This window comes from Aptenodytes forsteri, unplaced genomic scaffold (genome assembly GCF_000699145.1).
Source record: "Aptenodytes forsteri isolate BGI_AS27 unplaced genomic scaffold, ASM69914v1 Scaffold2, whole genome shotgun sequence".
NCBI lineage: Eukaryota > Metazoa > Chordata > Aves > Sphenisciformes > Spheniscidae > Aptenodytes > Aptenodytes forsteri.
This window is the reverse complement of record NW_008795695.1, coordinates 12,377,844-12,401,980: the sequence shown is the minus strand read 5'-3', so window position 1 is coordinate 12,401,980 and position 24,137 is coordinate 12,377,844. Positions and strand designations below refer to the sequence as shown.

The 24,137-nt window shown below is 44.5% G+C and overlaps 1 protein-coding gene across 2 annotated transcripts; it reads right to left on the bottom strand.

Annotated features, from left to right (window-relative positions):
* Positions 1-759: 759 nt before the first annotated feature.
* On the bottom strand, positions 760-22,734 carry UBASH3A (ubiquitin associated and SH3 domain containing A). Of its 2 annotated transcripts, XM_019473053.1 has the most exons (14): positions 22,622-22,734; positions 19,073-19,126; positions 17,238-17,424; positions 14,658-14,856; positions 13,771-13,940; positions 12,668-12,876; positions 11,680-11,806; positions 9,603-9,711; positions 8,066-8,188; positions 7,170-7,262; positions 5,957-6,101; positions 2,403-2,509; positions 1,788-1,894; positions 760-897 (listed from the first exon to the last, which is right to left on the bottom strand). In XM_019473053.1, the coding sequence occupies exons 1-14, from the start codon at positions 22,732-22,734 to the stop codon at positions 760-762; spliced, it is 1,881 nt and encodes a 626-aa protein (XP_019328598.1). The 2 variants fall into 2 exon arrangements, with proteins under 2 accessions (XP_019328598.1, XP_009281277.1); XM_009283002.1 differs by lacking the exons at positions 1,788-1,894; positions 2,403-2,509 and having other exon boundaries at positions 861-897; positions 9,603-9,702.
* Between the last annotated feature and the right edge of the window lie 1,403 nt (positions 22,735-24,137).

Here is a 24,137-nt window from a genome sequence, read left to right as displayed (position 1 = left end):
GTGCCATCCCAGGAAGTGTTCAGCAGTTAGAGGTGCTCATGTCACGGTTTTGTCACCAGTACAGTAACGCAGGGCATCTTTCTTTGTCCCAGCAACAGTAAAGCAATCAGTTCAGTTTTCTTCAAAAAGGAATCATTTAGTGCCTTTTGCAATATGGATCACTCAGGAATCGCTGAATGGGGAGCTGTTGTGATAGAAAATGGACCCCCTTTGTAGAAGAGGTAAATACCACAGGTCAGTGTGGTATTTGCTCTTGCAGAACTGACGGAGTGAACAGGAAACCCAGCGGCTTTAGGTAGAGCTGGTCTCCTGTTGGGGTAGGAGATGACTTTTTTTCAGTCCCAGTTTCCCTGCTTTTCTGAAAATATCCAAGTGCATGAAAAAAAAGCAATTCATACTGGATGTATTTTGGTCTTGGAAAATGCAATATTGTCTACTTTAGTGCCTTTAGCAGTGGAATTTATAATCAGGTAGTTCCGTATTTATTAAATGTTGGTACTCTCAGAAAAGGTTAAAAGGTACTTTCTTCACCACCGGAAGAGTTCTCACTTGCATGCCAGTTCCTAGGTTCCTTCTTCTCAGTCACTGAAATAAAAACAAAATTCAGGCACCAAACTCGGAAGTGTTTTTCTGTGCTTTGACAACTCAGGGAGGGTATTTCCCACTCTCTGTAAGTCTTCTGGATGAATCACTGGACTGTGCTGAACCATAACCTGTCTTTGGCTCATTTTTGACAACTGCAAAGGCAGAGCCGGCCTTCTAATCTTCCACGATACCATTTCTCCAGTTAAACGCTGCATTTGCTCCATGAGTTAACGTCTTCACTGGTGGATTGACCATCTGCCATTTGTTTTCCTCTTTCAGCTCTTCGCAGTAACACATGCCCAGCGAAGGGATCTAGGAAAGAAGTTACCAGCAGAGTTACTAGCAGGGTCATTGCTTTGACATGAAAGAGGGGGCTTTGCTACAGAAGAGAGCAGACTCTGAGACTGTTCTGGGAGGAGAGACCGGGACATTTTGCCACTTCTGAAATGAACTAAAACCAGACTGGAGGCCTGTGGGGTGAGAGCTGAACTTGTGTCATCACCCCATATGCATCGACATATTCACTCCTTCTTATGCATCGACAGTGGTAGTAAAAATATATCTAAAGACTGAATTCTCTGGTTGGTCATACCAAGGCAGATGGTAAGGAAAACTGGGGTGAAGAATTCTGCCACTGGTGATAATACACAAATAAAACAAACAAAAAACCTTGGCGACCAAGTCTCAATCACAGGCCCCACTTGTGAAGCTGGCAAGAAAACCCTTCTCCACTTCATTCTGTAGCTGAGCACTGAAGTTGTGAACTTAGAGTGACTTGAAAAACACACAGCTTCTTGAAGAGTGACTCACTGAATGTAGCTGCAGGTTACACTCGCAACACCATGGGGAGGAGAGGGAAGACTCTTAGCCCTGTTTCTAAAGGAAGGAAGCTAGCTCCAGATGGAGAGGTTTCCAAATGTGCCTCTTGTCTGTAGCTGTTACCTGGCATTGGCTTTCCAGGGGAGTTGGATGAAAATCTCCAAAGACTTAGCTGCTAGTCACATACTGTTCACCAGGAGAAAATCCTTCTCTTGACCTCCAGTGCTTTGCTAAAACTACATGAGATTCCGTTTGTAATGAAAAAGCTAATGTCATTGGTATTGGCATGCAGTTACACGCATGTCCCACTGCGTAAGCAGGCTCCTTATTAAAAGTATAATAAAACAAAAAGAAAGCTTCCTGCCGAAAAAAAATCTTCTTACCTTTCGTACCACCTGGGCAAAGTCGTTGCTGTCTCTGGCAGGGAGCCCTATCAGAGGTCGGGTGAAAGAAGCCAAGGAAGAGCCGTGGCCCACAATGAGGATGACACCTGATATACCAGAGAAAGCAAAGAAAAGTAGTAAGGGAGCTGCTGCACTGTCAGGTTACCCATCAGCAGATGGGTATGGGGTCATTCATCTTTGCAGACCTCTTTGATAATGTGGCAGAGTGTATTGTGCCAGTCAGAAAAAGTCTGGTGTGTTGTAGGCAATGCCAGCTAGTAAGAGAAAGCATTTCCTAGGAAAAGAGAAAAATGAGCTTTCCCGAAAAGTATGTTATCTTATGCTGAGCTACATCCCAATGTAGAAGGACCAAGCAAAGAGTATACTCTTGCAATTTAGTACTCTACTGTCTTCTGTTTAATTTTGCTTTTTCATTTCTATCCCATAAATTGCATTGATTTTGATTTAGTGTAGCCCACGACAAGGACTAAGAGTCTACCTTAAGCTCTGTGCAATACCAACAGCTCGTGTTAAATGTGCTTCTGTTGGCAGATCTTTGCCTGTTCCTGTTGCTGAAAGTGTCTGACAGAACATACAAAGACCTGAAACCATTACCTTTGCTGGGGCAGGCAGTGATGATCTGTTTTATAACCGCAGAGCTTCTGCTTACATATTCTTCATAACTTTCCGATGGCACCAGAGAAGAGAGTGGGAAGTTACCCCTGACAATAAAATCACAAATATATGTTAATCTAGATGAATATGGGGACACTGTTAGCACTGTTGAATGACTACACCAGAGAAAAGGCACTTGGTTAAAAAGATATAGGTTTATCTACTGACTTGGCTGACATACTGCTACCTCAGCTTGCATGGAGCATTAGCTTCCCCAACAGTAATTTCTATTAAATCTTATGGCTAAATCTCATAGCTCATAAAGCGCCAGATGCAGGGAAAACCATGCTTTAATAAAACTTGTAGTTTACAGCAGAGATTATTTAAAATAAGATTCATGCCTAAGAAAAGCTTGTGCTTTGAGCAATTCTGTCGGCAAGGACCACTGCCCAGGTAAGGACTGCAGACTTGCAGAGCAGACCAGCTCTAGCAATCCTGGCTGAGTTCAAACCAAGGCGAGACACTGATGATGTGAATGCTTTCAAGATTTGGCATCTGAGAGTTAGTCTCCTTAATAAGTAAAGCAAAACAAACAAGGCATATCTGCATTAGCTGGACAAAAGGATAGTGAAGACTTTAACTCCTAGAGTTAAAAAAAAAATGTTTCCAAGGACTTTAACCACAATGCACCATTCCTAAGTATCTAAGCACTTCTTCTATTTTTCATCTATTTTTCATGTCATCCTCTTAATCTATCTTCTGAAGGAAGGGGAGGTGTTCACTGCTAAGGCTGGCAAATATTGTTAGCCATGTGTTGTGATACAATACAGGGTGTTAATTTTTTTTTTTTTGCAAGCAACTGCCCCCCTCACCCCGATTTGATTGTCTCCTTATTCAGTGAATAGGCAGGAGTAAGATTAGATTAATATATTGTAGTAAGGTATGGTATCACAGTGTACTTTCACAGGTGAGTCCTTGGTACATTATGTCAGCACAAACTGCAGAAGTAGAAAATAGGTGGTAAAACCATGTGAAATGCTCATGCTGGTTTGTTAATCATAGCTAATATTAATCCTGGCTAGGTCGGAGAAGTCAAGATTGGGGTATTCAAAACTAGTCGGCCTTTTGGCAGAGCTGCAATTTTTTTTAATGTGTTGTCCTGTTGGCACCTCAGTCCCTTCAGTATTAACCCTGTTATGAACCAGTCGTCCTGCAGCAGAACTGAGCATCCCCAGCACTGGCCCCAGTGGTTTCCAGGCTAAATAGCAACAGGAGTACTCAGCCCAGGCTAAGGTCTCTGTGGGAGTGCTGTGTCCAGCTGTGAGTGCTACAGTGCAGGTGAGATGAGGACCAACAAGAGAAAATCCAGAGGGGAGCAGTGAACAGGGGTCCAGAAAGCACAGCCTACAAGGAGGATGGGGAGAGTTCAGCTTGGAGGAAAAGGCTGAAGAAGGACACCATAGTAGTCTGCAAAAGACTGTTGTGAAGAGGAAAAGGAAGGGTCTGTCCTCCATGCAAAGGGTGAAGAGGAAAGAAATAAGTGGCTTACACTGTGACTGGCAGTCTTTAACAGCAGGAACGGCAAAGGCAGAGTTTATCCTGCTTTGGGACAGGGAGCATCTACCACCCCTCTGCTTCTGTGAGAGCGTGAGAGGAGAGAGAGGCAGAGTTAATCTCACCCAGCCGTAGCTGCCTACAACTCAAGTGTCTGGCTAGGTCAATGGAGACAAGTAAGCCCCTTCAGAGGGAAATTCATGCTATCTTAAGTGTCTGACATAGGCTATCTAAGATGGAAAGTCACTGTTTTGGGAGTCTCCTTCTTTCCACCGACAAGAAGGCTGCTAGCTAACCATCACAGCCTAGGCACCCAACTCTTAGATGTCTGCAACTGGGTGCAGTGAACCTCAAGACGATTTCATCTCAGCACACAATGCATGGGCAGCAAATGTTTCAGCACCACTCACGTTGCCTCTTAGTGGCACTGGAAACAGGAGAATTTGGGTTAGGTCCACTGCTGACAGGGAACGATCGGGGACTTAACCTAGTTGAAGGTTGTCATTTGCAGTGGGTGAATATGGTAAAGCCAGCCCCTGGGACCTGAGGATTTGAACCGTGCATGTGATGGGAAGAAACTGGCATCATATGTGCAAGTTTATAGCTCATCCACCCTATTTTTGCCTGGGCCTGAGTGAGCTGTGAGGGGTCTGAACCCTGTAGTTAGCACTGCTTCAGAGCTTCCTCTCTCAACTCCCCACTGCTCTGCATTTGCACCCTTTTCTATGTGAAAGTTTGAGGCAAGTGATTTTTTTATCAAAAAAACTAGGGAAAACAGTCTGTTGGCGGTAAAACACACCAGAAAGTACTATGATCCAAGAAAATGAAGGATTTTATTCCTCCATGCAACTTCAAATGAAGACAGTTGCTTGGCTGTGAGAAATGCATTAAGACATGAGAAGTTTCCTTTCCCCCTTTCTTGTATATGTGGGAAACCCCAGAGACACTCACTTTTATTAGCTGAGTAATTTCCTGGATCTGGTTGTGCACTGCAAACACAGAACAGCCTGGTTTGTGAGCAAGATGAGGAGCTAGACTGAATTGGAGGTTTATCATTTCCTGCCCTGCTGTGGTTTGCAAGTACTCAGAAAAGGCATCACCCCCCACCTTGTGAGGGCCCCAAAAAGTCCTTGCTGAGCACAGTACTAATCTTTGAGCAATTCAAAACAAAACAACTCCCCTCCCCGACCGAATTCGGCACAAACATCATTTATAGTGGGCACAAACATCAATTATAGTGAAAAGCTGTTACCCTGCCTGCTCCCAAAACCAGAAGGACAGCTGGCTCTTGTCAGGCTCACCTCTCTCTCCCCAGACCCTGCATGGCTCTGCCCCGGGGTGCACGGGGGTGGCACCCCGCATTCCCTTCCTCTTGTAGCTGTTGATTCAGTGACACAAACCAGAGACATTTCAGGTGTGGAGCTGCCACCTCCCAGCCTGGGCTCATGCTCTTGCCGCTGCCCTGCAGACCCTAAACAAAGGGCTTACTAACCTTTTCTAAAGTGACGTTTCTTCGTTGCTGAAAGCCAGCGTGTTATTTACCTGACAGGTTATTCTTCACATTTCTAAAATGTGCTTCACATGAGCCAAAGGTAAAAACAAAACTCCTGGTACCTGACACTAATGCCTATAATGCAGCTGTCCTTGTGCATGACAAACCATGGGCCTGAGCCGGCGCATCTAAGGCAACACCAGAGCAGGGCTGGTCCCGTACACAAGTATCAGATGTTTGTGCATGTGCCAGTGCACCCGCGTGCTACGTGCACGCACATTCCCAAGCGTGTGTGTGTGTCTGTGTCAGAGCAGCAAACAAAGTTGACTCTTGCAACCAGACAGCTGACAGCATGTCATATTTTGGGAACAGATCATGCAGACTTGAATTTGATCAGAATCACCCATTTTTTTGCAGCGTTCATAATGGTTTATGATAAATAAAAAGATGAAGAGATACCTCAAGGGAAAAAAAATACGGCTTTAACAGCTAGATACAGAGCAATTACCTGTAGCTTGTGTCTACTTTGTAAGAGGCCTCTGCCAGTTCTGTCACAGTCATAAAGTTAGGAATTGCTCTGCTTGCTTCCCACTTGGTCCATTCAAACAGTCCTGGTTCCACCCTGATTTTGACCTTTTGATTTAATTTAAGCCCTGCAAGAACAAGAAATACTTATTAAGAAGAGAAAGGTACACTCGAAGTGTTACATTCATGCTGTACATTCTATCTTGTTCGCTGTAATGTTTTCATTAATGAAAATGAATTACTTATTGATGAACAAAAGAGGATCGTGTTGATTAAATGAAGCCAACATTATATTCTTCTCTGACTTATGTTAAGGCACTACAAATTCTTACATTATTATTATTATTTCTGGAGCTCTCTTGTGATGATCTGCAAGGTATAGGAGAGAACAGAAGAAAAGACCTCAGTAATGTTGCAATCTGAATAAACTTTATTTTATAATAAATATATGAATAAAAATACAACATTTTGCTCAGTGGTCCTCGGTGGGGCAATAAATTGTCCTACAGGGTTAGTCATGGAATTGTCTTGTCAAAAGACACATTATTTTGTTGATTATTCTCAAGAGAGGTTACTGAGTGGCACCAATTCCCAGAAGAAATGCACTCCCATCGTAATTCTGATGTAAACATGGTAATGAACTGTGAACCTCTGACAGACCTGTTGGAGGGCACAGGAGAGGAAGAAGAAGAGAGGGAGAGGGAGGGGGGAGAAGGAGAAGGAAAGAGGTTCTGCAATATGAAGGAATTAAAGTAGTTTGGCTTGCAAAGGCAGATGCTTTCAGGAGAAAGCTGTCTTCCCTGATTCACATACATATCCTTCAGAGCACTGGAAACATTTGGGTTTTGGCTCAGAATATTTTCTGGAAGAGGTGGCAGTGGTGATTTGATGAGGAGCTGCTAATGTTGAATTCAACCTCATGTGGAACACCTCTGTTTCATATAAGATTAGATTTCATTTTAACTAGCAAGGACTAGAGTTAATGGGATAGTACTCTCCAGACCATACACATGGCAGCAGGTTTATTACTGCCTATATTACCAGCTGGGCAAAACCACCTTGTCTTCCCTGCTTAAATATAACAACAAATAACCACAAAGTCATACATCTTAATTACTCATCTCAGAGACTTCACAGAAGTTTGGTGAAGACATTTTCACCGTGGCAAAAGCACCTGGCCGGTTTTGCTGCCTTACCCTGCAGTACGTGTTGAGCTGTCTGTATGCAGCGGAGTGCGGGTGATGAGTACGCGTAGCTGACTGTCACCTCCTGGTCCAGCAGAGCTTCCCCTGGATGGGAACAGCAAAGCGAGTTGCTCTTTACAAATCATGACAGGTAAGAAACTACTACAAAATACTTTCTGCAAAAAACAGCTTGGAGCTTTTCAGTTTCGTTGACGTGGGGTACATTGGCAGTCCCTTTCTATTAATTTTTTCGCACTATCGGCTGACTGAGCTCACTAGAAAGCTCATTCTGGTGGCAACAGCAAGTTTAACATGAGTGTTGGAAAGATAATTACAGACGATTCACTCCAAATCTGCAAACCGCAGTTAGGCATTTGGTTGTCTCCGTATATCTGAATCATCAGAGACAAGCATTTGCACCAGACTTGCATTGTCACAGTCAGGTGCGCTTGCTCAGGGAGCAGGAACAACTTCATCTCGTGAGTGAACTGAGTCAGACTAACCCATACCACCCAGCTGTCAGGTACCTGTGATGAGGTGACCACACTCTGCTGACCATGAAGCTGCTTCCTCTGGCCAGCCTTTCACTCCTCACTGCCCATTCAGTGACAACTGCGTAAGACATTTGTCCCTTGCAGACAAGCAGCAGGGCACAGGTAGTGTTGCAGCTTCTTTCTTTTAACTTTCTTTGCCAGGAACTGGCAGAATGGGTCTCAAAGATGAGTAATGAGCCCCGCTCTCTATTTTACTATTTCACAAGATCTTGCAGTGGTTGCCCATAGAGAAGTGTTACCACAATGAGTGCTGCTAGGAAGTTTTTCTACTGCAAAGCCAGTATGAGCTTTTGCAGATGATGAAAGCCTGCTTCCCAAACCCTTACATTTGCAGGAGGATATTATCCAGCTTACCTATAAGCCTTGACTGGAAAATACCACAGCAAGATAAAGGAGGATCGTATTCAAAATGCTTCACGCTGTCTTTCCGCTTCGGCAGGGTGGAAGGGAAGTTCAGATCTGCTCTGTAGTATTTTCCTGAAACGAGGTGGGACATTCTGCTGCAGCACAAGGGAGGCAGCAGCTGAACGTACAGGTGGCATTTCATTATAATGGCTTCGTTTCTTCTGAATGGTTGGATGCCTGGTTCTGAAAACTCAGCCCAGAGTGACATCTCCACCGGCAAGTGAAACAGGCCGAGGCCCATTCTCTGGCCACAAGGGCAAGTGATGAAGCAGGGCACCTGCCCAAGAAGCTAGTCTCTCTTCCCTCCACCTCAAACACCCACACTGTCTGCCCACTGGGGAGCATGGTCTGTGCTCTCCCCAAACCTCGCCTGGAAACCATGTGGGCAAGGGGGAGCTGCCATCAGCCGAGACCACGCCAAGGAGACAGCTAATAACTAAGCAGTTTGGGGGATCATGGGGCAGTGCCTGAACTCAGATGCCTACAGGATTATTTTAGTTCTACAAACATAGTCAGTGTCTCACTGATGAAAAAAACCCGGTGACTGCTATTACCTTAAAGAGATCACATTTTAAGGTCACAACACTGGCTTGGGGAATCACCTGTCCTAACAAAATAGCACCTCTTCTGCAAGCTCTGAAGGAGCAAATGAGGGGGAGGAGAGAGAGGTCAGGAAATCGTGAGAATTCGGCTCTGTGGGGCTCAGATGAAACAAAAATCCTTTCCACATCGATATTCTTTTCCCATTGCCAAAATGACAAAAAACATTTCCACTGAAGAAAAATGAAACCAATTAATTGATTATGCAGCCAGAAGGTACCACCCTCATTATCTAGTGTGAATTTCGCATGCTTAATATAGGAGAACTCCAGCATAACAAAAGACACTTTCAGCACAAAGTTCTCCCTTCTGAACTCCCACCTTCTTGTTCCCTTCCTTCCTCCTGACACATATTTCTCTGTTCTGGGTCAGTTTTATTCACCTTGAAACATACTTTTTTTTGAGAGAGGGGGCCAAGAAATTCAGCTTTTAATTTAGGTCAGTGCTGACATCTCAGTTTCAGCATGGTTTGCTCTTGCTCCTCTTCCCCAGGTTGGACTAGTGATGTACTGTGACTCTGAGCCATGGACCATGATTCTGACTCAAGTGCAGAAAGGTGGAGGGGTCTGACAACCGCCACCTTGTGTAACGAGTGGCAGAAATCTTGTGTGTTGTACGTCCATCAGTGAGACACACGTCCGTCAGTATCACAAGAGCTTTGCTTGTTCTGCAGGGTTTATCTAACATAAACATGAAGGACTTTAGGACATTATGAAATACTGGATACGTGCAGGTCAAAGCAGCGCTGTACCTGATTTGCAATGTTACTCACTGTTTTGTGTCAGTGTTTACATTTACACATAGGGGACCGAATCTCTTGTACCCATAACTGGGGTTAATTGGTTTTGGTTCTGATTTGCTAAGATCCTTCCATTATCTTACTCACCATCTGCAGTCAAGCACTGTTGAAGCCAAGATTTGCCAAAGACCTGATCAACTCTTTCCCCGTGGCGCATCACCAGCACGCCTCTTCGCAGGGTGGCGTTCTGAGATAGCTGTGTAAAAAGGGTTTTTCATTACGATATTATATATAACCTGCATGAAAAGTCTGGATTCCTGGATGCTGCCTGATGGAGGAAGGAACAGCAGACCTGTCCTGGGAGGTTTATAGCAAGCACAGAGGGGGAGAGAAAGGAGCTGCTATAATAGATGCCTATCTTTAGAACAATAGTAAGCCTGACTGGCTCTCCACTGAAGGCAAATGAAAGAGATCCCTGACCTTCATGGGCTACAGATTAGGTTTTAACTCTGTGTTTACACTAGTGAAAGGTAGTGCTGATAACAGGTCTTTTAATTCCAGTGAGGGAAGGAATTATAATTTTAATATATATGGTTGGTATAAACAAAAGAGGGAAACTAGCTAAGATTTAAGTGGTAATGCTCTTTTCTACACCAGGACTAACACCAAGCTCATCTTTCTTTTCCTAATGAGAACACTACTTTTACACTTTTCACAACTGTGTGGCCAAGTCAACAGTGAACCCAGATCTCCTCTGAGGCCACTTTTTTACTCAGACTGCATGTAATTACAAATAAGTTCTAAGTAGTTTGGGGTTAGTATACAATGCACGTTAAATGCAGGTAAGACGATAAGGAGGAACAGGTCAAAGGCTTTAAAACTTTTTCAACAGTAACCCATCGCAGCGTTACTGCTGCAGCACTGAGGTTAGCGATGTGTATCTTCAGCAGCAGAGAAGGGAATTCTTAAGAGATTTTTATTTATGTATTTTGCTAAACACTATTGCATTTCTGCCATGAAACACGAATCAACCACCACAAGATCAGAGTTTAAAACTGAGGTTTTGTGGTCTTGCTCTTCTGCTTAGGAGGAACACAGAGGCTGGGGAAACTCCTAGACTGGAGACGTGCACATCTACAAAACGTGTTCCTCAGGCCAAGCGGTGGCTCTGCCACAGATCTGAGTTAGAAAAGAGAGGCCAAGAGCAATCAAGAGCCGGTAGAAGGACGTGTGACTCGTGCAGAAGTTTCTGTCTTACAGTTGTACACACAGCATCCTGGGAGGCCCCAGGATGGAAGTTCCCTCAAGGTGCCCTCAAGTTTCTCTGATGTTAACACAAATGAACCTGGGGTTATCCCCCAGCACAGCGAGAAGAGAGGCCGTGGGGCCAGCAAGCCCAAAGGGGCTTCTGCAGCATGTCAGTGTGCCAGGAAGGACCGTCTTGACATCCCTGACAGTCAGAGCCAATAAGGCAGTGCAGGTGCAAATGTGCTGTAGGTAAAAAAACAGAGTCCTTATTTGTTTTACGCTTCCTACCAGAAGACCAGTGGAAAACCTGGGAAAAAATTGATACATGTTGATTTTGAAACTGGGACAAAAACGTAATCCCATCAGTACTGCTAACCTTTCCAGCTAGCTGTTCTCTTGCTGCAGTTCTATGCAGTTATTTGCATTAGCTACGTATCTAAAAATACAAAGGAAGATGAAGCATTTAAACGTGCTAATTTCTAGGACCACATAAAGCACCAAGGTGGCATCCATAGAATCTGGACACAAAAGTAAAAATCAACAATGAGCCTAATTCTGTTCTAGTTACTCTGTTATGAACCCGTATGAAAGTCAGGGGAAGATGTGCCTGCGTCTCTCTTGTCAGACTTGTTGCCATACCTCTGCACAAGCCTGCCCAGTAAGGCTGTGCACAGAGAAACCTGAGCAGAGAACTCGTATGTTGTGCTATTATGACAGGAATGAAAAGAGTTTTATGAAAGAAAGCAAGAGTAATATACATCAGACACGTTACAAAATATTTATGAGATATTATACCATACAGTATGAACATATGAGAGAGTGTGTGTGTGTGTGTGTGTGTATATGTGCATTACAACATAACATGAAAATGTGAGGGAGAAAAAGGAAGATACTATTAAATTTACTAAATGCTTTTAATTAATAGTATATCTGCACAAGTACATGGCAAAGATAAGAAATAGAAAAAAACAATTACCTGAAGAGAAAGTAAATTGGTTACACTCCTTGACATACTGGGACTATGGACTTCTCCATTCAGCTTTACGTTAGGTTCATTTTCAGTTCGGGTGAATAATTTCGAAGCTGTTACAAAAACATATTCCCTGTAGAAAAAGCAGAAGCAACACACACACACACAAACATATGGGCGCACACACACAAATAGAAGGGATTTTTAAATCATGATTTTGTCTACAGACACATGTAAGTCAGGATTCATATTCCGTTCAATATTTTTTGCGCACTTGCAATCCACTTTTTCACTTTGTTCTTGATTTAGAATCTGCCCAGTAAAAATGAGGCTAAAATAATATGAACTGATGGCATATATTGGGTGTAACCCTGCTAAAGTGTGATCTTCAAACAGGAAATACTACCTGGTTGCCTCCTCTCTGTCTCTGAGGACTCAGCAAGAAGTGGACCTACACCTCCCTGCTTAGAAAAATCAGCTCTAATCTACAAGTAGCATCAGCCGCGCTGTCAGCTGCAGAGCAAAGCGCAGGAAGCCAGACAGATGCCTGCTGATACAGGATAAATCAACAGGATGAGGGTGGGCTCAAGGTGGTGGAGCAACCTTTGCATGGTTTCATTTCAAGTTAACTTTGCAAGCTCTTGAAATGAGAAAAAAAGAAGAAAGAAGAAAGCAGTGAGCCAGGCTGAAGGCTCAGCCTGCCTGGCAGAACGTGGTCTTTTAAAATTCATTAGGATGTTCAGGTTGTTCAAGAGCTAACAGGGGTTATCCCTGAACTAATGAACTCTGGGTGTCTGTGGGTATGTGTCCTATGTTGTTTCTTCCAGAAGTCTCAACATCCCACCCAGACCCCCAGGACCCCTGTCTCCTCTGCCCACGCCGCCTCCAGCTCCCGCCTGGCAGCCCACAGCTCATGGTGAGGAGGAACACTGCCACAGCTCCCCAGCAGGAAAAGCGACTGACATAAAGCAACACCCATGAATCCCCAACTTACCTGTGCTTAACCCACGTGTCTGACTCGTTGGCCTTCTCAGTGTAGTTTTCGGGAAGAAAACCCCTGCAGCCGGTCCGATGCGAGGTCCCGATCACCCAGCCTTCGCTCACGTCAGACTGCTGCGTCGGGTCAACGTAGATGAAGTCCCCAGCGTTGATCATAAGTTCATCGATGTTCTGGGGCTTGTACTGGAAGAGGGCCCTCAGCGTCTGGGGGGAACATGCAGCAGGGTCAGGCTGCTGCCCGGAGTCCGCTGCTGCACATGCTGCAGTAGTTCAGGGGATGCTTGTTCAACTCTCTACTGGACACAGTGACCAGTACTATTTTCCACTCTGCAACGTGCTCTTTAATGGCACTTCAGCAGAGAAAAAGGAAGACACTACTGCATTTGCAGTATGTGTAAAAATAAGCACTCGGTTTTCATAAAAATACTTTTTTCCTGTAACTAGTACAGATTTATTTGAAAGTAAACGTAGCAAAAGCATTATCAGCTATTTTTGTGATTACTTGCAGCTCTCCTGAGTGTGACCAAAATCCAATATGAGACTTGTGACAAAGCAATATATTGATCCGACTAAAAAATGTTGATCATTCCATAATTTAAATTTGGAAGTGAGAACTGGAGAAATATTGACTGGTTTTAACTAAGAGTCTGTTAAGCAGAAAATCATCAGCGAGAACTGTACCCTGCTCATTGATATTTAATCTGTGCAGTTTTCATCATGGCTGGAACAATCAAGAAAACTAATTTTGCTGAACGGAATTTTACTGCAAAGCTGTGATCTGACAAATCCTAGCAAAAATTCAAGGATCATAATTTCCCGTCTCTTTTATTTTCTCATGTCACGGTAAGATTAGTTTTTTCTGCTGAATTTTGGAATTAGACCTTGCTGACGTGCCTGTCAAGCAGCCTACCATAAAGGTATCTTCTACTGATTCATGAGTACAGTTTTGCAACCCAAAGAGGTACTTGAAACAACCATGCTTTTTGAAACATTGTACTGTGCATGCACTGATTTTCTTCATTAAAAAAAAAGTCAAGATGACTGTAGCGAAGGGTCTGACTGCAGGCTCAGGAAATCAAATAAATCTGATGACAGTACCTGGTAATGCACAAAACGCATGTCCCGTGAGTAGAGAGCAGCTACCCAGTGGCAGGTCTCCCCTGGGTTGATGCATTTGGCCAATTGTTCCAAAGTCTTCTGATGGTGAGGATAAAACTTGTGAGCCAAGGTAAGGTGGAGCTGCTTTAGGCAGGGCTTCACATGGCAATCTAGGAATGAATCAATCACGTCACAACATAGAAGCAAAGGTCTTTTAAAGCTCTTCTTGTTTTATCCTACATGCTTTGCATGATGCAGGAAATATCATAGTAATTGATAGTAGAGTAGATCATAGTTTTGCTGAATAATGGTTTTGCAGAATGCCATGGTTTTAATCATGCCAAAATAATTCACAAATCTGGACTGGATTTGCTCCCTGGCTTTAGCTGGGAGAAAAAAATGAACAAGGGCTTGAATTCCTTTCCCAGTCTGGGATGTGTTGAACTCATTTCTCCCAGATGAAGCTATGCTGGGGCTGTGTCCTTTCAGTCTCCACTGGTGATGCAGTTTCCCTTCAATGTCACTGGAGTAGGGATTAGGACCTATTTCTCAGGGATGCAGTCGGGCCATCAAGCTGGGCCATAGCACCATGAGGATGGAGGTCTGGGGATAGGGAGTATTATATCCCTGCCATTCTTGGATATCCCGATCGACGGCCTATCAAGCCACACAGCCAACCATTTCAGCTTCTAGACAAAAGCACTGTGTCTTCAAAGTCTAAAACATGCTCCCCTAGCCACGTTGTTTTCAAATCTGTAGGAGGAAAGGGTGCTGGCTGGCAGTAAAACATCGGCTAAGCTCCCCCAGAGACACAGGAGATGTTTTCAGTGCCATGCCTAAGCATTTGTGCTATGACCCACCCATTTTCCCTCTGATGTTGGTCCTACCTGCCAGGGACGAAGCCTCTGAGGAGAATGCCACAGCAAACTCTTTGAGGGTATTTGCATGGCTGTCACCAATGAAGAAGCCAAGGTAGCTGGTGGATGAATGTAGTGTTAGGGAAATGGATGGCGGAAAGCACTGTGAAAAGCTGTCACCGACTCGCTTTAAGGTGTCATACAACAATTCCACTTTCTGGTCTTCACACTGAGAGAAAACAGAGGAGGAGCAGGCTTTACCCACTGGCTCAATAGCCACTACTGTAGCCTATGTTATACAGGAGCACCAGAAAACAGTGCAGGCATTAGACTTCCTGAGAAAGACAAACACACCTACGAACTTGCCTGAAATGCCTGGTACTAAAATCAGTAATATTGGGCAGTTTGATCAGCACAGTATCCTGGTGCTATAATAGAAGATTGAGCCTTCTACCAGGAGGCGTATTTAGCCTCAGTAGGAAAGAGCCAAAATATTTTACCGTCTGACAGGTGTGCAATAACCTGCCTGAAATGAGGCGGGGATCATGATTTCCCTCTTAAATTCTAAGTAAGAGTTTGTGTTATTGTTATCCTATAGTCCTTAGCTGAAATCGCTCCTGCTAAAACTTCAAGATCTCAGATGCTGAGCAACATACCTAGCAAAATTCCTAAGGCATCTTTGTCATTATGATCCTTAATGCTCTAATCATAGCAAATTAAAGGATTGTACAGAGCCATGCTTCCACAAAAAAGTGGCAATTAAGCAATTTAAGAAGTGAAGAGACAAAGATGGAATTTGTGCCGTCCAGCCAAAGACAGGAACATTAATGATGCTCCATTTCTGCGCTGCTTTATTCTCCTCCTCAGAGCTATTTGCTCCATTTAGCCTTTACACTGGGTCAAGCTGCTGAAAGGGAAAAGCAGAAGAGAGGAAAGGAGCTCCTCCTGCTTAGACCGTCTTTCTCTCTCGAGCATTTCTCAGGCCACAGGGAGGAGGGATGCACCAAGGGGGCACCGGGCAGACTGGGCTGTGGGGGGACAGGAGCTGGTGGGATCCTGCACCGGAGCAAATGCCATGCAGCAGGCTCCTCTGGGGCCGACAAGTCCAGGAGCTGCAAAAGACATGGGGAGTCAGGAAACAGGAGAGGGACGGGTCGGGAGAAGGAGGTGAGAGCCAGGTCAGTGAGTCTCGCTTTCGGCCTGTGAGGCACCCAGGTCAGCTCTTGCTGACAACCAAGGAGCAGGGAGCAGCACCGGAGGGTGCATTTATCCCTAGAAATATGCTACCTGAAACAGGGCTGAGATGCGTGAGGTGAGGGTTGCAATTCAGTTGCCTTTTTTGGGGGCAGGCCTTTAAACCTGACACCTTTCAAGCGCATGGCAGTCGTTATTAATTAATGATTTTTGTTCTGTATAATTGTGATTAATGGCCACAGGGTACCATTCAATATTTTGCAACAAAATACTCTTATTTTCACTGTCTATACTTAGTGGCATGGTTTATGATTAACAGAATAATTTTTGTCCAGCTGCTCTATCTCATGTCTGTTTCAGCGCATCTCAGCTGCAGCTGATGTTCATGTGCCGCACCATCAATATGCACAAACTGATTCCAGGTGGCTCCAGAGTTTTTCCAGACCAGTGACTCTTTGCTGGTCTTTGCTGATACTGGCACATTCACCTATGCAGGAGAAGCAGCTCTGCTGGGAAGTTTAGAGGGTTACCCAGCATTCAGAAGGCCACCTAGGAGGACAGTAGCATCTGTAGAACTAGAAAACAGCCTATCGGGAGTCCAGCTCAGGAGCCTAACTTCCATGTTAAGTTATTGACAGTGACTCAGTTGCGCTGCTGGACTCCAGTCTGGGTTCCCTTGCTCCTTCCATCCCTGTGCATTCTGCTTCTCTCTTTTTCACAACATCCAAGCTTCAATAGAAAGGGTAAAGACTGGGACATGCCACCATAGCAATGACCTTCTGGCTGGGGCGCTCTGGGGAAGGCAGGGCTCTCCCTGAGATTCCCGTAGGCAGAATACCAAAGTTGTCTACATCCTATGATAACGCAGTCATGCTGCACAGCTGGCTGAAGGCAGCCACTGCTGCCCTGGCCAGGAAGGTTTAACACCCTAGGTGGATGCAGCAATGGGCACGGTCTCTGAAGCTTGCCGATAGCTGCATGTGGGGAGCAGTGCTTCCTGCTGGCAGGTCCACGTGCAGCCTGGACTGCACAGCGTTGCTCTAGATGGATGCTAGACACGTGTCACTCAGCTACCCCGAAGCATTCCACTGGCCCCAGCATCCAATTTTTAGGTATGCCAAGGCCTAAGGTGGGTAGCTAAAGTGGGTGTTGGGAAGAAAGCCCCCGGTGCCAAGGCCTAAGGTGGGTAGCTAAAGTGGGTGGTGGGAAGAAAGACCCCGGTGCTTATGCAGGGGCTGAGGAAGAAAGTCCCCGGTGCTTATGCAGGGGCTGAACACTCAAATATTAAGCAAGCACGCCTGGACCTGGGTCACGTCAGTTTGATCACCAAGGAGAAGTTCTGATGTAAGACTATGGCAGGTGGCCCAGTTTCACCAGTAGTTGATATTTGACCCTTGCACGTCTTTTGTGCCTTACCGTGAAGAAATCACAGAGTGTGATGTGTGGAAAAATCTCATGGGCTCTGTTTTTCCCGCACTGGCGCTTGCTCTCCTTCCAAAACTCTTGCAGGTGGTTATGCAAACGGCCGGTGGGACACAAGTAAAGAGCGTACTCCTGAGGGATTGGGTCGTCCAAAGAGGGATCATTGCAGTGGGAGTGCAACCTGAAATCAAGAGCATATCACAGAGAGTAAGCGTGTGCGCCGCTTACTCTTGTTTCCTGTGGTTGAAGGCATACATAGTAAAGACCAGAAAAAGGAAACACGAGGTTGTTATTTTCTTACAAATGAAAAGCTAAAATAACAGCTCCTTACAAATTTTCTCTCTGAAGTACTAACTAATGGAGAATGGGGTTTTTTTCTGCTTATTTTCTGTGTACTTTACATTTTATTATGTGCCTTCATTTCTTTCAATGTCTGAAAATGAAAGACAACAAAAAAGATTTTTTTTGGGGGGGGGGGGTTTGGATTATTTTTCCCCCTTTTTCATGACTGGAAACAGAGGACTGGAGGAAGAAAAAGAAGAAATGTGTAGAAAATATTGAAGAATGACAAAATGAAAACTAGCTGAAGATTAAAAAAAATACTCAAAAAGAGCTAGCCTTTTTATTCAGCCCTAATAAAAGCAAACAAGACAAATCAGAAAATGCACAAGCAAAGGTCAGAAACTCGTATCCCATGTGATGATATCCTTCAACTTGTTCTTCGCATGCTGTATGTTTGGCTTTGCAGCTGTTGGATTGGGAGTGATTGTTGGAAAGCGTGGTAGAATCCCTGACAAAAAAAATATTTGGGAAGAACATGCCATTCTCAAATGTCTCCTCTCACTTTTCACAAAAAAAAAAAAAAAAAAAAGCAAAAAGCAATCAAACCAAGCAAAAAAAAAAAAAAAGCACAACAAAACCCAGAAGAAAGTGCAAGGAAAGACTGGATTTAATTTGAAGGTCAATTAAAACAAAACAATCAATTATCAGCATATGAATAACATATGAAGACTCTGTGAGAGTCTTGGTACAGAGGAAAAAACTTTGCAGGGATCAAGACTAACAAGTGATTTTGACTCTAATGATACCTCACTCTGACCATCAGCCTTTCAGCCTATTTTATAATGAGCCTTTCTCAAGGGAAGAAGACGGGCTGTTTGCCTTCAGCCATTGCCACTTAACCCCACGTTGTTACTGCACGCGTTTGTAACTGCAACCATGGGTTTACAGGTATTTTCCCTGTTTCCTTCCTCCTTTCCTTTGGGACGGCGAGCCCAGGTTCCCCCTCGGTCCCCGTGCCCGTTGCCCATGAGTGCACACTGCGAGGTGCGAACGCTGTGCCGAGGCAGGGAGGACATTTACCCTGCGGGTGACTCCAACCGCCTTCCCAGATGTGCCCCGGTGCATGCCCACAATCCTGGCTCGGAGCCTGGGACTCCTTTGCACAGGCAGTGAGCAGATCTCGGTGGCCACGGCCATAAATAAGCAGGAGGCTTAAAACTGAGGAGGAGTGTCTGCCCAGAGCAGCCAGTCCCATGAATTGACTAACATCGCTGTGGTGAAAGTAGCTGCTTCTGCCCAAGACTGCCCTTTCCTCCCCAGCTTTTTTGATTTACCCCAGACCTTCTGCAAATAATCTTGCTTCCCAGAATAAGTACAAATACAATTATTTCTTTCTCTGCGTGAACTAAAATGAAAAAAAAAAGAACTCAGATGCAGGGGTTTTTAATGGCAGCTAACTTCAAATTCAGTGACAGAACCAGCACATGAACAAGGATTTTTAGCCAGGTTTAATGCGAAAGCACTCCTTAGAAATCACAGGTACTTACCATTTTGCAGCGTCTTCTATTGTCTTTTGTCCAGTAGCAGCCAAGGCTTTTTGCCTAGAAAAAAAACAAAATGGATTCATCAGAATAACAGAAAGAAAACTCCTAGAAAGTAAAGAATAGACATGCTGTGGTCATGAAGTCTATTTTCCAGCACAGACAGGACCTTTAACAACTAGGTTATTCTTGGCAAATACTAACGTTCTTGAAGCCCTCCAGATAGTTTTTTCCACTGCAAGTCTTTAATTCCTGGAAGATTTGTAACCTGTCCTCCTCACAGGATGTCCTCTTTTGTGTTCCTTAGCACCCCTACTGACTATTTGGATTTCCTTAGGGTTGGGTAAACCATCCATCCATTCACACACTGTCAGAGCAGGGTTTGCTCAGTTCATAGGATAATGTTCTGGTTCAAGATGCCAGGCCCAAGCCCATACATATAAACAAAGCAAAACATACTTATATTGGGGTTTGAAAATCTGGCTTGAGGATCTCCCATAAGCCAGCAGAAAGCCAGATCTAAGCCACCAGTTCAGTCCAAGATGAGGGACTATATCTCATGTTTCTCTCTGTTAATGCAACTGTCATTCTCTGGGATCGGATTTAATTCGGATTTCCTTTTCTCACTAGAGCTTTCAAAATGCCAACTATGTGCTTCACACGAACAAGTCTTTGTGACTAAATGCTAGGTGATGGGTGAAGGATTCCAGTGTTTAAATAGCAATTGCACCCATGAACCCCATTTCCAGCCTTGTAACCCGTCTACAAACTTCTCAGAAGAGACATGAAGGGGAAGTAGAGACAGTGGACATGGAGGAAAACCTGCTAAATTACTTGGCATCTGCTCATCTCTTTCCTTCTCTCTTGAGGCCATCCTTTCTGGCCACTGGGTCCTGAAGTGGCCTGAAGGCATTGATTCATTTAGTCTCCTCACATTTTTATCCTCCATCCATCCCTGTGACACCTGAGCATGCACCAGAAGTGCAATGAGTGCATTAAGCAGCAGGACTCAGGTTCGTCCTTGGTGCTTCCTCCCAGCCTTCTGTCTTCTCTCTAGTGTAAAAACTACACATGGGCTTGTTAAAAACATTTAAATGTACTTACGTGTACGTGCAACCACGCCTGGCTCTTTAGTAGGTGCTCAACATGGATGAGGGTTAACATGAGTCTTTCCACTCAAACTTTACCTTCTACTTTTCTTCTCTAAAGTAAATCAACTACCATGGCCAAATCAACGCAAAACCATGAGCTAGCTGGTCTAAAACTAGCCTGTGTCCTCTGTGACTGAATACTGCACATTTTCTTTCCACGCCTCTGCTGGGTCCCCCTTCTCCATCACATGAAACACGAACAACCTGTGTTTTTGTCGTTCCCCCCATGCAGCCCTTCCTGCCGCATCCTGTTGAAATGTCAGTGCCTGCCACCATGCCCACTAAACCATGTCCCTAAAATGTCAGTGCCTGCTGCTGCTCAGCCAATGATGCCAGACTTTGTCAACCAAAGTTACAGCTCAAAGTGAGTGTTTTACTGCTTCATTCCACACTGCTTCTCCCACTCAGAGAGGAGCTCTGTGCAAACAGCCCTGAAGCCAAATGGAGCTTGACCTCAGCTTTTCTTTACTATAGGGCCTGCAAAATCATAAATGTGGTAAGACAAGCGAGAACTGAGACCATGGACTGTCATGCTGCTCAGTACTATCTCCTTGCTCCCTTGTGCTCCTCTCTGTGCCTGTTCCCACCTTTTGTCTCATCATATATGTTGGCTCTAGGATGCTTTCCAGCAGGGTTTGTAGAGCCCTTAGCATCAGGAGAGCATTAGGCTGTGACTGGACATCTTATGCTTCCAAGATGAGCAGTGAAGATTGAAAGATAATGCATAGAACAGATTCTATATATACCAGTTTCTCTCAGATAGAGAGTAGGAATAAACCATTGAAAATCTGTATTAAAAATAGTGTTTTTACAGTGAGAATAAACTGGCTCTTCCCTAAAGCAGAAACTGCTGACAGAGTTCAGTTCTGTGTAAGCACCAGGGGAGGCCCATTTTCTTGATCTGATGCTAGGCTTGATCCTCACATATTTGGTTTTTGTTCTTTGGGGAAATGTTGCTTTGGCATGCTGGTTCTACATTGTGAAAGATTTTGTAATATTTCCACCCAGCCTCGTTTTTCTCAGGCCAGGACATCTCAACAGAACGACTTTTCAGTACTTTCATTTATGGTTCAGTCCAGGAACTACAGAGACATCTGAAAGGTTTTATAAAAACGCAATCAACATTTTGAAGATCTTAAAGTCAATAGAAGTAAATAAATTAAAAAATAAAGTGCTTTTGGACATTTTGTCATTTTATGTCGATTTGCATAGTACTTCTGCCACTGCTTCTTGATTTTGACCTGGGAAGCACAAACCCATCTCAGTAACAGCAGGAAGTGTTTCGAAGGGGATTTGAAGAACGTCACATACAGGACAAAAAATTCGAAAACTAGCCATTACTTTGGGGTGACCAAACTTATAGTATTACTAGAGAAACGATGAGCCAGGTTTTCAGCTGCACAGCTAAAATTCCACTGTGCATAGCTGGGAACAAGGGTCTCACAGTTTCCTTGTAAGCTGTGCCCATCGTGTCTAAAATTGATCCACTAAACACAGTTGTTCCTAAAAAAGCAACACGGCACTTACAAATGGAGCATCTTCAACTTGCTTAATTTTCAGTCAAAAGGGAGAGATATTGCTTTCCTTTCTATAATATTTTTATGAGGGGTTCTTTGACATTTAAATAAAAAGATTTATTTTTTGAACAGTTTGAACCGACGTGTCCGTACATGCCCTTCAGAAGTTGGAAAATCCTCCCTAAAACTTCCCTGTCCAACCAGAGCGATGTTTGGGGGAGGAGTGACCACCACGTTTCTTTTTATTAAGTTGGTTAGCTGCCACCAGTTAATCTCTCATCCATTGGGGTTGCCAAGAATAGTGCCTCATTCGTTACTATTACATTTTCCAGGTAGGACATGCTTTTGGAACAAGATCCTGATTCAAGACAGGAAGAAAAACTGACAGACTTATGTGGCATCTTGTTAAGGAAAGCTTACTCCTTTAAAACGGTTTCCACTGACAAAATCCAGCAGGAGATCTTTACCAGACCTTAAAAAACTTTGGATAGAAGTTACATCCACATTTAACTCCCTTATAATAACAGTGATAAGCAGGAAAAATGAAAGAGGATATATCCCAAGAGCAAACTATGGACATCAACTTCTTAACTCATTGTGAAGCCTCTCAACCTGAAGACGTGGAAGGGCGTGTGTCTTCAGGTATACACAGTTTTTATAAAAATGGATACAGAGCGGGTTGTTTTTGCAATATGAGCAATACACACTGCTCTACAAGAAATTCAAAGCGAGACAGGTCTGATCCCTGTATAGGGACATCACCCCCAGGAAGCAGCACGCTCTCTTCATGAAAAAAACAAGCTGCCTGCTGTCAGGATCTTATGAGAAATACCTCTTATATCGTAAATACCTCTTACTGTGCAAAGGCAGCCGAACACATTACTCACGCGGTATGAGCTGGGAATCCTTTGGTGAGAAGAGACTCGAGGAGTACAGAGGTGCTTTTGCTCCTGTGCTTGTTGGACACCTTTGCGTACAGCTGTGTCTCAGCCACCGCCATCTCCTCCGCTCTTCCCCTGACCGTGTGCTGAGTGCTGACACAAATTGGGAGGTGGGAGGAGGGTGCGAGGGAGGGAGGGAGTAAGAAAATGAGAGAGGGAGAAAGAGGCAGCTAAAATAAAAAAAACCCTCAAACCTCTTGTGATCTTTTCTGACAAAAGCTGACATCCTGTTTTCATAGCATCTGCAGCTCCAAATTTTTGTTTTAGGGTGGCTAAAAAAGCCAAAGCTGTCTGCAGACTTTTTCCATCCGCCCCAGCAGAACAAGAGTAGTAGTCCAAAGTCCACCACAGTCAGGGTGGACTTGCTGAAGGGTCTGAGGATGGGATCTTTTAGCCTTTCATTTTAAATTGTCTTCTGAAAGTCAAGAAATCCACCTGAGCTGCTACTGCAGCATGCAGGAGGCAAGCAGGGGTGTCCTGCAGCACGTAAGAAGTTAGTCTGTAGGCCAAATTCTTTCCTTTTGGGCTCGACTTTCATGTCCTCCCGTCCCTATCGTACATGGCTCCTGCTTTAGTCTTCTCAGTCAAAGGCGGTGAGCTGGCCAACTGTGCAAGGTCAAACCCAATGTCCCATCTGGACATCACGCCTTGAGGCTGGGCTTGGAGCAGCTCAGGGTGGCAGCAGGGAGAAACCTGTCCTTTCCGGTGGTGCCAGTCCCACCATGGGAGCCTTTGCAGAGCTGTGCTGGCTGGTCCCCAGGGTTTCCAGCGTGGCCAGAGCAGGTGAAATGGTTGGAGACAATTTTCTCTGGTCTGGGCTGTCCTCATTGAAGGTACCACCAATCCCTGGGGAGGACAGGACATCTCACTTCGTGGACTGAAGGGGTCACCTGAGCTGTTGGTTTCCTGAAATGAGCCCTCACTTTCTCTCCCTTGGCTGAAGTTCCCCTTGGGGCACCTGGCCAGTTTGGGCTGCTTCTCTAACCGTTTGTCTCTGAAGCCCAGTGGGGAGAACATCAGAGCACTGTGATGCGGCATCCTCTCCTTTGGAATTGCCAGTTTCCAGCATGCACAGCAAAGGGACTGAACAGCTTCCCTCATTGTGGCCATGTTCCAGGGACATGGGTTTTGTTATGGAAAACCTTCATTTCTTCCCTGGCCTCTCAGGAGTCTTGTTTCACTTACACTGCCACGGCTTTTTGCTTCACCTCTCCTCCTCCTTCTCCCCTCCCCCCCCATCGTCAATCTCTCTTCTTAGTAAAAAAAACCAAGCCGAATTATTACTACTCTTGAGCACTTTATGAAGCTGAGCATACATTTTCATTTTCTAAATCCCAGTGTACAAATGAGGTGATACTTCAGAAACAGGAGATACTGCTAACAAAGTACTTCCAAAATATTGTGCAATATTTAATTATGAAAGTTATCCATAACTAAAGCGTGGGTCTTTTTAAAAAACCCT